This window comes from Salmo trutta, chromosome 33, assembly GCF_901001165.1.
Source record: "Salmo trutta chromosome 33, fSalTru1.1, whole genome shotgun sequence".
NCBI classification, from domain to species: domain Eukaryota; kingdom Metazoa; phylum Chordata; class Actinopteri; order Salmoniformes; family Salmonidae; genus Salmo; species Salmo trutta.
The window spans coordinates 22,496,957-22,509,409 of record NC_042989.1 but is presented as its reverse complement, the minus strand read 5'-3'; the positions used below and the strand labels follow the sequence as shown (position 1 = coordinate 22,509,409).

At 40.6% G+C, this 12,453-nt stretch overlaps 2 protein-coding genes across 2 annotated transcripts in view; one reads left to right on the top strand and one right to left on the bottom strand.

Annotated features, from left to right (window-relative positions):
* The window catches only part of dnajc17 (DnaJ (Hsp40) homolog, subfamily C, member 17), a 60,636-nt gene extending 60,131 nt beyond the window's left edge, over positions 1–505 (top strand). The window contains exon 11 of the mRNA XM_029730320.1: positions 85–505. Coding sequence (XP_029586180.1) covers positions 85–204 — 120 coding nt within the window. The 3' untranslated portion in view covers positions 205–505. The remainder of the gene's footprint in view (positions 1–84) is intronic.
* A 2,179-nt stretch (positions 506–2,684) lies between these two features.
* On the bottom strand, positions 2,685–5,296 carry gchfr (GTP cyclohydrolase I feedback regulator). The gene is made up of 3 exons (XM_029730322.1): positions 5,163–5,296; positions 4,271–4,365; positions 2,685–3,902 (listed from the first exon to the last, which is right to left on the bottom strand). Exons 1-3 carry the CDS (start codon positions 5,196–5,198, stop codon positions 3,773–3,775), a joined length of 261 nt encoding a protein of 86 aa, XP_029586182.1. The 5' UTR covers positions 5,199–5,296; the 3' UTR covers positions 2,685–3,772.
* Positions 5,297–12,453: the final 7,157 nt, after the last annotated feature.

Here is a 12,453-nt window from a genome sequence, read left to right as displayed (position 1 = left end):
AGATCACAGGTTGTAAATGCTTTGTACCTGTCCTTTGTCTGCCTGCCTGTCCCTGTTGATCTGACTGTTTGTCTACCCCTACAGGGCGCCCTGAGCAGTGAGCGGGACTATGAAAGCGTGGTGCTGATGAATATGAGACAGGCATCAGAGAGACAGAGACTCATAGAGGAGATGCAGAGAGAGGACGAGGAGGATGCAGCATAGTACCAGCCCAGATCCAGTCTCAGACCCAGGCCGGGATTCAATCCAAGGTGTTTTCTGTAAGTGTGCGGTGCTTGACATTTGAAGGTAATTTCCGTTTGAGCTGTCATCTGCACCCTATACCGTGAATGCGATCTCCGCACTTCAATGTGCCTTTGAATGAATCCTGGCCCCAGACCCAGTCCAGCTCTTCCCAGCCACAACCCAACTACACTTTACTATACACCTGATGCTTTAGTTTCATAAAGTACATCTTGTCTGTGTTTAAAAAAATGATCTGTTTGAATAAACATTTTTTAAAGAACGGGTGTGTTTCTGGTTTGTCATTAACTGAATTACTACCAGCTACTATTGTAATGTAAACTCAACCAGTGTACTTTTTCATCCAAACCACTTATAAGACGAACAGGGGAACAAGACGTTTATACTAACAAGGGATGTTATCATAGTGTATTGCAAAAGATCCCAAAGAGATGGGCCATCCAACACTGCTATACCACATCTAAATGATGCAATCATGTAATTTGCATCTGTCAGTATCACTTTCTCCAACTGTAAAACGTTTGTTCATTACCCTATCTTTGCAGCAAAGAGACTGAGTCGTTTCCCTTTAATGCAATTTAAAGTTGTCTTCCAACAGTGAAACCACAGACCATGTGATTAGAAGATGAGGAAATCATGGCTATTACATTTTTAACTGGCAATCAGCCTGGGATGGGAGTGGTAGTACTGTAGGCATGTTTTTAAGGGAATGTTTGTGGGCTCACGTGATGCAAAGGGAATATACTCTAGAGGCCCTTTATTATAGCAGTGATGGTTATGATGATTGTTTGAGTTTTGTATATCTAAGGCTTTGCATCAAATTACAGAGGCCCCATGTACTGTACAACTTCAAGGCTGTAACTTGATCTGAAGACTTTAGTACCACCCGGCACTGAACTTTTACATTGTAGTTAGCATTCAAAATATGCCTATTCTAAGTGCAATTCACCCTTGTATCCTTTGTCAAATCCTGTTTACTGGTTGTGCTGTAATAAATACATCTGTTCCTTGAAACTATCATGAAGAGATAATCTGATGACTAGTTGGTCAACCCAGTGAAAACAACTTAACTGAAGATCAAATGTACACGTCCCTTAAGTCGTTGGCATTCATGAAAGATATATTCATACAGTATCATGACCGTTCCTCTCTTGCCTGAATGTTGTGGTTTCAGATGAGTTTCCCCAATAGAGGCTGTTAAAGGAGTTGCTCATGGAGGAAGAGGTCTCCTGATGTCACAGCCAAATACTGGGATGTCTGGTCCACTTCCATTTAGGACCTGACACACTGAGCTAGACTACAGCCACTCTGACGGAGAAACAAACATTTAACAGTGCCTTCTCTCCGTGGGACATCCAAAAACTAAATAATGTATGTTGTTGTCCCTCAGGGGACTATGGTATAATGTAGTCTCTATTCCTGGGGTTGTGTGAAGTTTCCTCCTGTCATTGTGTTATTTTGGAGACTCATAGCCAGCTGGTTGGTCCAACCCAGTGATCCATCTCCCCGGCACTCCCAGCCTGCCGCAGCTCTCTTACACAACAGCCAGCTGTGGTGCGGTGTGAGCCATCTTGTCCCTACACTTCTCTCCTCACACTCTCCTCTCCTACTGCAATATACACTAATCAGATGGTTCTGTTTATGCATTTGATGGACGGCCTGTCATACCAGAGAGAAAAAAGCTGAACATTGAGTCCAAATTACAAGAGGGAATACAATTAGTTCCAGAAACATCCTGACCGTGCCGTGCCAGCGGATTGTGCTGCATGCAAATGAAACGGGAAGATGTGACGTCCCAACAAAAGCCATCCAATCAACAGGAGAAGCCTCCGGTGACATCTTCACAGCATCCTCCTCTTCCTCAGATCCTCTGTCCGTGTGGAAGCTGGCAGCTCCTCAGATGCCAGCGGAACCTGAAACCGACCACAGTTGCACACGCATGGAGAAATTAGGGGCCCTTTCGATACTTGGGTGTAAATTGTGGCCAAGTCACGGCAGCAGGCCTGGCGAAGGCTTAGTGATCTGGGGTTAGCCTCAGACACGCGCTGGCAGCCCAGAGACTAATGAAACCACCCAGTAGCAGCAGAAGTGCTGGCTCACATGGTCTCCACCAGGCATGCCTGCAGCACTCTCGTCACACTTACAGGACCTGACTAACTTTCCCCTATGTACGGAGGTCTGACTGGCCCACTTTGAGAGTCTAAAAACCACCTATATGCTGCAGACATGCCATATTTCCCCTCAACCTGAGGTGGGAAGGCACAGTTCCAATGGCTTGTTTAGAGTTTTTTTTTTTTAAGAGAGCATGATGCTCATTTGTCCAACAAATGTAATGCTTACCATATTGTACTGACAGATGGCAGACAGGGAGATCAGACTTCCAACCTGTCCTTTTAAGTGTACTCTACCTCCTTGAGAGTTGGGACATGCCACGGAACAAATGACATCAAATCACCTTTATTATCATTTCTTCACATGCATCTAATTATATTACCAATGACATGAAAACTAACACTCACTACATCAATAGCTCCTTTTTGCACCAACTTTTGACAGTTTTATTATCTGTCACTTATTTGTACATATCTACCTAAAAATGCATGAAATGAAATGTATGCATTCACTACTGTAAGTCGCTCTGGATAAGAGCGTCTGCTAAATGACTAAAATGTAAAAATGTAAATACCTCAATTACCTCATAACCCTGCACATTGACTCTACTGGTACCCCGTGTATATAGGCGAATTATCATTACTCATTGTGTATTTATTACGTGTTATTAGTTTTCCATTTTCTTTCTCTCTGCATTGTTGGGAATGGCCCATAATTAAGCAGTTCACTTAAATCTACACCTGTTTACAAAGCATGTGAGGAAAATGGAATAGGATTCAGGATAGAGGAATATTTGCATGCTAGTAAAAGTAATATTTGCTTGACCTAAAGGCAATGTAAAACTTTGGAACTGATTCATCATACTCTTGACATTCAGATTCAGTTAGTAATGAAGTGAAATACATTCCATACTCATGGAAAATGAATATTGAGGATTTGGTCATTTGCGCTGTAATCCTCTCTGGAATGTACTTTTCTTGACATTGTCCTGTTTCCCTGAAGTCTGTAAACCCATTGCTATGATAGATTATGAACAAGCCACTACACACATTATTTGGTAGCTGCTCCATCACATTGGAGTGAGTTTGAATGGGAGTACAAAAGATTTTGGACAAGTAGTGTCATTATACAAATTCACACATTTGCTAATGAGGCAAATAACGATCTAGAGAATTGATCCTTCAAAATTCAGTAATCTGCACCCCTTTAAAAAAAAAGAAAAAAAGAATGGAAGACAAAGGACCATTACATCACAAAGAACAGTAGCAAAATGAATGTATAGAACCCATCCATGATTTGTGATGTAATATGTACAATATAGGTTTTAGCTCTGGCTCCTCATTGGACAGAGAACACTACCACCACCACCACCTTGTGGCCCAAGACACACTATCAGTGTCATTGATCCACAGTCAGGTCACTCAGTCTCCTTGTGCATGCACCACACCAGCGTTTGTCCCACGCCTGTCATCGTCACCATGCGGAAGCCAATCTTCTCCAACTTGTCCAACACCAACCGCGGAGGTTCGTCCACGTGGTACTCCGAGCTGCAAGGGGCACAAAGTTTAGTTTTTTTCTCAGATGTAAAATGTCAAACTCATTCTGTGAACTCTGTCAGGAGTGCGAACACATGCAGGAGACCTCCGCTCAATGAGCCAGGATTGTGTTTGTAATTATTCCTTCCACACCTTGGTTGATTTCCCAAAAGCACTTGTGGCAGATCCGCAATGACAACACTTCCCTGTTCTGTGTTCGATCAGCTCTGCTGGTCTGCTCCCAAACTACAGAGCAACAGCCTATGTCCTGCTCTGGTTCAACTTGTACCACTACTACACCATTCTTCCGTGGCTCAGAAGTTTGTCATAATCTTGGCCGTAAGGATGGAGACATACAATGAGATATACTCAACACTCACAAATTGTTCCCCAGCATGGTGGTTTTCCTGGCTCCCAGGTAGTTCATGATTGCTGGGTCAGAGTATACATCTCCTACCATGGTTGGCCCAGTCTCCTGAAAAACAGATATTCAGGTGTGTGCACAAATGCTATACGCGGAGTGTACAAAACATTAACACATTGCTAATATTGATACACAATATTAGGAAGGTCCTTTCTTGATACACACAGGAAACTGTTGAGTGTGAAAAACCCAGCAGCGTTGCAGTTCTTGACACAAACCGGTGTGCCTGGCACCTGCTACCATACCCGTTCAAAGGCACCCTCTGAATGGCACACACACACAATCCATGTCTCAAGATGTAAAAATCCTTCTTAAACCTGTCTCCTCCCCTTCATCTACACTGATTGAAGTGGAATTAACAAGTGACATCAATAAGGGATCATAGCTTTCACCTGGATTCACCTGGTCAGTCTGTCATGGAAAGTGCATCTGTTCTTAATGTTTTGTACACTCTGATGCATTCTTGAAATAAATTGACAAACACCGAAAATATGCATGGCATGCCATCCACAATCTCGATAACAATTGACCACATATGCACAGAAATAGGCCTACATACTTTATCTGACCGAGCAGTGAACATGTTTTTAATTTGGTGCACTGTAGAAAAAAAAGAAAAAAAAACACGCGAGCTGCTATGCACTAGTTCGAATTTGTTTCGCTTCCATTTTTTGCAAATGTTGCAAAACAGGACATAGGTTTCAGCTATGTAATAAGCTACACGTCAAAATCGGCGACATTGTTGCAGAGCCTTCCTTTACAAAATCGTTAGTCTCTATAACATTTCGTTGCGCGCGTCAACCGCAAGGATGCAGTCTGTGTGCTATGACGGGAAGAGGAATACCAACCAGCCGGATCTGAGTACTAACGAGTACATAGGGCATCCTGGATCTCAACCGTTTAACGGGTAGTCCCCCGGGAATGGATAATAAGATAATTACTTAAGAGACACGACAGTGCCCTTTCCAAGTTGCACTCGCACTGACAGCTCACAACAGAATGCGGAAACACCCATCGCAATGGACCAATCATAGCTCTCTCAGCAACTTGTCAACAATGCTGGTGCATGCACAGTGCGCGTGCTTGTCCAATATTATAGTAAAAGAAAAAGCTATTCATTTAGGCACACAATATTACTTATTTTGCGTATCAAACTGGAAAGAATGTGAACATGTTTTATATAAAAGGCATATCTGATGTCATATGTATGGCTTTTTTGTCAGACCTATTAAATCAGGGCCACTCATAAATGTAGCAGCACTATTTGTTTAAAGATTATACACTCCCCTCTGTATGTATTTGGACAGTAAAGCTAACCTTTTTAATTTGTCTCTATACTCCAGATTCTTTTTGTGGATAAAATGTTACAAATGAGGCGAGAGTACAGAATGTCACCTTTACTTGAGGGTATTTTCATATCCGTTTTACCATTTAGAAAGCACTTTATTTCTGGACCAGTTCACTTATCGTGTATTAAAGTTAGTATTTGGTCCCATAATCCTTGCACACAATGACGTTGCAGTCACACAAAGCTTGTGACTGCAAATTTGTTGGATGCATTTGCAGTTTTTGGTTGTGTTTCAGAGGATGTTTTGCCCGATACGAACTAAATGGTGAATAATATATTGTCATTTTGGAGTCACTTTTATTATTATTATTATTAAGAATAGAAGATGTTTCTGAACACTTCTACATAAGCTGGAGGCTACCAGTGTAGGTTGGTTTACATTTCATGCGGATGTTATCTGTGAAGTGAATGTAGGTAATGTTGAAATCAGAGAACCCAACCCAATCACTGTATTGATGAATGGTGACAGTATTTCCAGGTGCTAAATATGGGCTATTATGTTGCCTTTCCTGTTTTGTTACAAATTACTTTTGGATTCAATCCACATCACGTGTTAATACACAGTCCTATAGCATATACTGTGATTTTGTATGCATGCAGAACTCAACCATATTTTTACAGTCTGGAACTATGATTTCCTTTTCTGAGATTTATTCATTTCCCTTTCAGTGCAGCAAAAACTAATTTGGATTAGTCTTTTGAGGCTGTAGGGGAAATGAAAGACATAACCCATATCCTAACAACAATGGAGGGGACATTGATTAAATCAGCAATATGAATGTAATGTCCTTTTGATGCCAAAGAAGACTTGACAGACAATCAGTTTGGCTTTGCATGTCATGCTTATTGGAGCTGGTAATTTATAGTGTGATCACAGCTTGATATTGCTCTGATGGGAAGAGATATGGGAGTAAACCAGACCTTATTCATGGTACACAAAACCCATTCCATGCACTTTGATACACCAGTTGCAGACAATTTGTTTATGTGGTTTGGAAGTTGTTATTGTGAAACACATACATACATTCAATTGATCAGATAACAAATTTTGGTTTCTGATTTTATGTGATTATTGGAACTACATTTTCTTAGCATGTGTCACTTGTATGGTACATCAATCCCAAATTATAACCATGCTGTTAAATAATATGACTGTCTTTCTCAAGCGTAATTTATGTCTTTATCAAATAATGTTTTCTACGCTGCATTACACAGTCATACAAACTCTAACAAGCTGATAAGTACAGGCTATGCGTTCCGATTGACACAGGTGGGAGGTTTGGTGAGAAGATTGCCACCTGCTGGCTTTGTAGACCAATGTCACCAGTAGGCTTCTTACCCACTCATCTGCACAAAGGAAGTTAAAAAAAGAAGAAATAAAGTAAGGGTCGTTTCCCAGAAAGTGTCTTTTTCGTATTTTTATCGCCACCCAAAGAGCACAGGAGACCTGATTCAGGAAGGAAAACAGGAAACCAGTGGGGCTGTCGCTGCTGTACTCCAAAAACAAATGAAATACCACTTCTGCCAAAAAACACTCTCTTAGAATGTATTCCTGGGGCCCTCGGAACGTCCTGTGGTCCTCTGAGGAACTTCCTGATCTAGCTCATCTGCTGTGCATTATTAGAGCCCTGGGTCGCCTTTACAGTGACCTGGAGGGACAGCAGGGCTCATCCCTGGAGCAGCCTACCCAGCCACAGGAAGCAGTTTGCTGCTGTGACAAGGGCCTCTCCTTCACCTCACCACTGAGAATTCGTGATGAGGGGAGAGATACTATTTACTGTCTGAAGAGTACTTCCCCACAGGCAGCAGTAAGAACACATACTGCCACATAATGGGAAATACAAGGCTGCCCTTGACCCTGTCGGGCTTCAGCAACAGGGAGTTTCATTTATCAAAACAGCAGTAGCTCTGTCAATCTCTGAATACTACACACTCTCTCACACACACACACACTCAATTGTTTTTTATTCGCTGAATGCAGTGGAAATCCATATGCCACCTACAGTTCCAGTTTCTAAATGTGTGCCTGTACTATGGTCGCAAAACACACATTTATGTTTTCCATCACAAAAAAATAAATACACCGCTGTCCTTTGCGGAAGTATGATTTATACCAAAGGCATTGCAATGATAATCAGTTGATAGTTGATCACCTGGGGTTTATTGGTGTGCGGTTATTAGTATTGTATTGAATTAGCTAAACAGCCACTCATACCCAATTTATCATTAGATTGTTATCGCTATGTAAAATGATTGTAATAAATGCCTATTAGAATGCTCCTTCAGATTCCTGCTTTGCCTTGGACCCTAAGACATCTCCAAATGAAAGTCACAAGGATTGGATATAGGGAGCACTTCTATAGTTTCCAAACCTACCCTACAGACCTAACACAAAGGAATGTTGTTTCTTTCAGAAGCCTTCACTGATTATTGTTCACCAGTCTAGGAGACATGGAGGAATAGTACTATTTTGTATGAGTTTAACAATTCTCTTTAATTGATTTGCTTCATCCTGGCATCTTCCTTTGGACAGAGGTCGCAGCAACCCACACAAGGTATTGAGCAATGCATGAAGTCAATGGCTGAGGGATTTATTTGCTGTTAGGATCAGTGGGTGAGGACCAGAGACAAAGGTAACATACTAGAACTAGCTGCTAAAGCAATCTCTTTAAATCATGGAAGTATAGTGTGGGCTGGATGAATTATGGAAGACGTACACTAAGTTCTTACAGAAAGAGAAATCAAATAGTAAGCAATAAGTATCGAGCTGCCAAATAAGATATTCAGTTATGGTTGAATCAACAATATTTCCACATCATTTCAACAACAAAAATGTATGTGATGATGTTGAATCAACATGGAAAACTAATTGGGTTTGCAAAAAGTCATCAACGTAAGAGAATTTCATATTTACTTCACCCAACTTTTAACCTCGATTTTTTGTTAATTTCACTTTTAACTCATGTTAGTTGACAACTCAACCAAGTGTTTTATCAAAATGAAATGTTTAATTGACATATGTGCCCAGTGGGGAGAGTACATAAGGAGGCAAACCTCCAGTTGTATGGTGATACTCCCATAATTGGAGTAAAATAATGGACAACAATACTTAGGCTTCTATTGACAGCTAATACATACTACAGCTGAAGTCGGAAGTTTACATACATCTCAGCCAAATACGTTTAAACTCTGTTTTTCACAATTCCTGACATTTAATCCTAGTAAAAATTCCCTGTCTTAGGTCAGTTAGGATCACCACTTTATTTTAATGATGTGAAATGTCAGAATAATAGTAGAGACCTTTTATTTCTTTCATGACATTCCCAGTGGGTCAGAGGTTTACATGCACTCAATTAGTATTTGGTAGCATTACCTTTAAATTGTTTAACTTGGGTCAAACGTTTCGGGTAGCCTTCCACAAGCTTCCCACAATAGTTGGGTGAATTTTGTCCCATTCCTCCTGACAGAGCTTGTGTAACTGAATCAAGTTTGTAGGCCTCCTTGCTCGCACATGCTTGTTCAGTTCTGCCCACAAATGTTCTATAGAATTGAGGTCAGGGCTTTGTGATGGCCACTCCAATACCTTGACTTTGTTGTCCTTAAGTCATTTTGCTAAACATTTGGAAGTATACTTGGGGTCATTGTCCATTTGGAAGAGCCATTTGTGACCAAGCTTTAACTTCCTGACTGACGTCTTGAGATGTTGCTTCAATATATCCACATAATTTTCCTCCTTCATGATGCCATCTATTTTGTGAAGTTCACCAGTCCCTCCTGCAGCAAAGCACCTCCACAACATGATGCTGCCACCCCTGTGCTTCACGGTTGGGATGGTGTTCTTCGGCTTGCAAGCCTCTCCCTTTTTCCTCCAAACATAATAATGGCCATTATGGCCAAACAGTTCTATTTTTGTTTCATCAGACCAGAGGACATTTCTCCAAAAAGTACGATCTTCGTCCCCATGTGCAGTTGCAAACCGTAGTCTGGCTTGTTTATGCCGGTTTTGGAGCAGTGGATTCTTCCTTGCTGAGCGGCCTTTCAGGTTATGTCAATATAGGACCCGTTTTTACTGTGGATGTAGATACTTTTGTACCTGTTTCCTCCAGAATCGTCACAAGGTCCTTTGCTGTTGTTCTGGGATTGATTTGCACTTTTCGAACCAAAGTATGTTCATCTCTAGGAGACAGAACGCATCTCCTTCCTGAGCGGTATGCCGGGTGCGTGGTCCCATGGTGTTTATACTTGCGTACTTGTCACATTCGTCATAGGAAGGAGACCAAAGCGCAGCGTGGTTATCGTTCCACATCTTTTATTTCAATGTGAAATGTTGCAAAACAAACAATAAACTACTATTTAAACACAAACCATGACGAAAGAGGTGCAACATGCACTAACTCAAAATAATCTCCCACAAACACAGGTGGGAAAAACAACTACTTAAATATGATCCCCAATTAGAGACAACGATGACCAGCTGCCTCTAATTGGGGATCATACAAAAAACCCAACATAGAAAAAAGAAACTAGAACCAAACATAGAACTAAATAAACTCGATAACCCCCCAGTCACGCCCTGACCTACTCTACCATAGAAAATAAGAGCTCTCTATGGTCAGGACGTGACAGTACTATTGTTTGTACAGATGGACGTGGTACCTTCAGGCGTTTGGAAATTGCTCCCAAGGATGAACGAGACTTGTGGAGGTCTACAGTTTTTTTTCTGAGGTCTTGGCTGATTTCTTTAGATTTTCCCATGATGTCAAGCAAAGAGGCACTGAGTTTGAAGGTAGGCCTTGAAATACATCCACGGTACACCTCCAATTGACTGAAATGATGTCAATTAGCCTATCAGAAGCTTCTAAAGCCATGACATCATTTTCTGGAATTTTCCAAGCTGTTTAAAGGCACAGTCCACTGACCCACTGGAATTGCGATACAGTGAATTATAAGTGTAATAATCTGTCTGTAAACAATTGTTGGAAAAATGACTTGTGTCATGCACAAAGTAGATGTCCTAACCGACTTGCCAAAACTTGAAAAATGAGTTTTAATGACTCCAACCTAAGTGTATGTAAACTTCCGACTTAAACTGTATATACATTTTATATTAGTTTTATTTTCTTGTTTTTTTTATTTTATTTGTTTTTAGTCCCACCCTACAGCTACCCTCAACCACTCCCATCTATCTCTGAAAACCATCCAGTTTTGATTTCAAATTAAGGGATAATGCCCGAGAAGCCGGCGTTTGGAGGATATTTTGGCCCAGTTGTTGTGAAGCCCGAGACGAAATCAATATATCCTCCAAAAACTGGCTTCGAGGGCATTATCACTTTTATACAACGGGTTACTAACATATTCAAATAGGGAATTTACATATTTTAATTAAAAACTTTATTTTGATTAATTATTTTTACTATTTCATCCTTCCACAAGATATAGTCCCGATACAAATCTAGGGTTGCCACCCAAGTCGGCTGGTCGTTCGTTCTATCGGTTCGGTTGCTAGAGATGTGACCCAGTCATTCAGTCTTTTTGTTCTATATCTATGGACGCGTCCCAGTAGTTCGTTCTAAATGTTGCATTACCATACTGGCTGGCAATGTTCTTATCCCTTGCTTGCTAGCTTGCCAACTAATAACAGCAAAGTTGCTGCATTTGCCTTTGTTTAAGCTGTTTTCTCGTGACATTTATTTGGATACATCCATAACAATGAGCTAATGAGGTGTGATTTCACCTGGCATAGAAAATGTGCTCACTCATCAGGACACTGTTGTTCAGAGGAGCTAGCCAACAACACAGCTACAGTAACACACTCACTTAAAACTGAAGCTGGAAAGACAGCAAACTAGATGCACTTTGTTTAGTTTCACCTCTTTGCAATTGACATTTCTTTGTATGTATCCATAAAAATGATGCCAGCTGATTCATGATTTATGTGAAACGCTGCCTGTCTGTCTCATCCCGATTCCCGACATGTTCATTTCCATGAGACAGCTGGAGATTGTTTCAAAATTCAAATTCAATGTTGCAAATGTCGGAGAGACAGACAACAAGGTTTATACAAATCTCCGCTGTTGAAAACAATATGTTAGTCTAAAAGAAATGTGAGATAATGTCTATATGCTTTTTATAGTGGAGATCAAGTTTATAAAGTGCCTGGCTGGGCTGATGAGACAGTGGATTGCTCAGTCAGATGGAACAGAGTAAATAGGCATTTTAACGTCATAGCTTTAAGATTTAGCTGGTGGTAACTTGTGGAATAGACACGTCTGGAATGCAGTTTTAACCAATTGACATTTGGGATTATACCCGTTGTATAATTGGCATATGTCTTTCAACTGTGCTGTAATGTTTCACAAAAGTTCTGAACCTTTCTATTCTCATAGTTTCTACAGATTGTAAATTAAAGATTAATATTTTTACTAAAAGTATTATTAAATTATTGATAGATTGACTATGGCTTTTCAAGTTACCCAGCAGTGCTTTTTGCAGAGTTAGCTCCAGGTAAATGTTGCAATTCTTGAACATTCCTGAACCTGCAGCCAAAAACAAGCAACATACATACAAGCAGTACCAAAACAAGTGAACTAATGATTCTGTCTCTTCGCAGCAAATGTGGATGTTGTATCCCCCATATACATGCAGTGCCTTCAGAAAGTATTTAGACCCCTTGACTTTTTGTTACATTATAGCCTTATTCTAAAAATATATATATTTTTAAAATCCTCAGCAATCTATGTACAGTACCCCATAATGACAAAGCGAAAACAGGTTTTTAGAATTTTTGCTAA

Coding starts and splice junctions, on each gene's coding strand:
- gchfr (XM_029730322.1), bottom strand. CDS start 5,198: ATGCCCTATGTACTCGTTAGTACTCAGATCCGGCTG. Junction 4,366..5,162: donor TTAGTACTCAGATCCGGCTG/GTTGGTATTCCT, acceptor TCTGTTTTTCAG/GAGACTGGGCCAACCATGGT. Junction 3,903..4,270: donor ACCATGCTGGGGAACAATTT/GTGAGTGTTGAG, acceptor TGCCCCTTGCAG/CTCGGAGTACCACGTGGACG.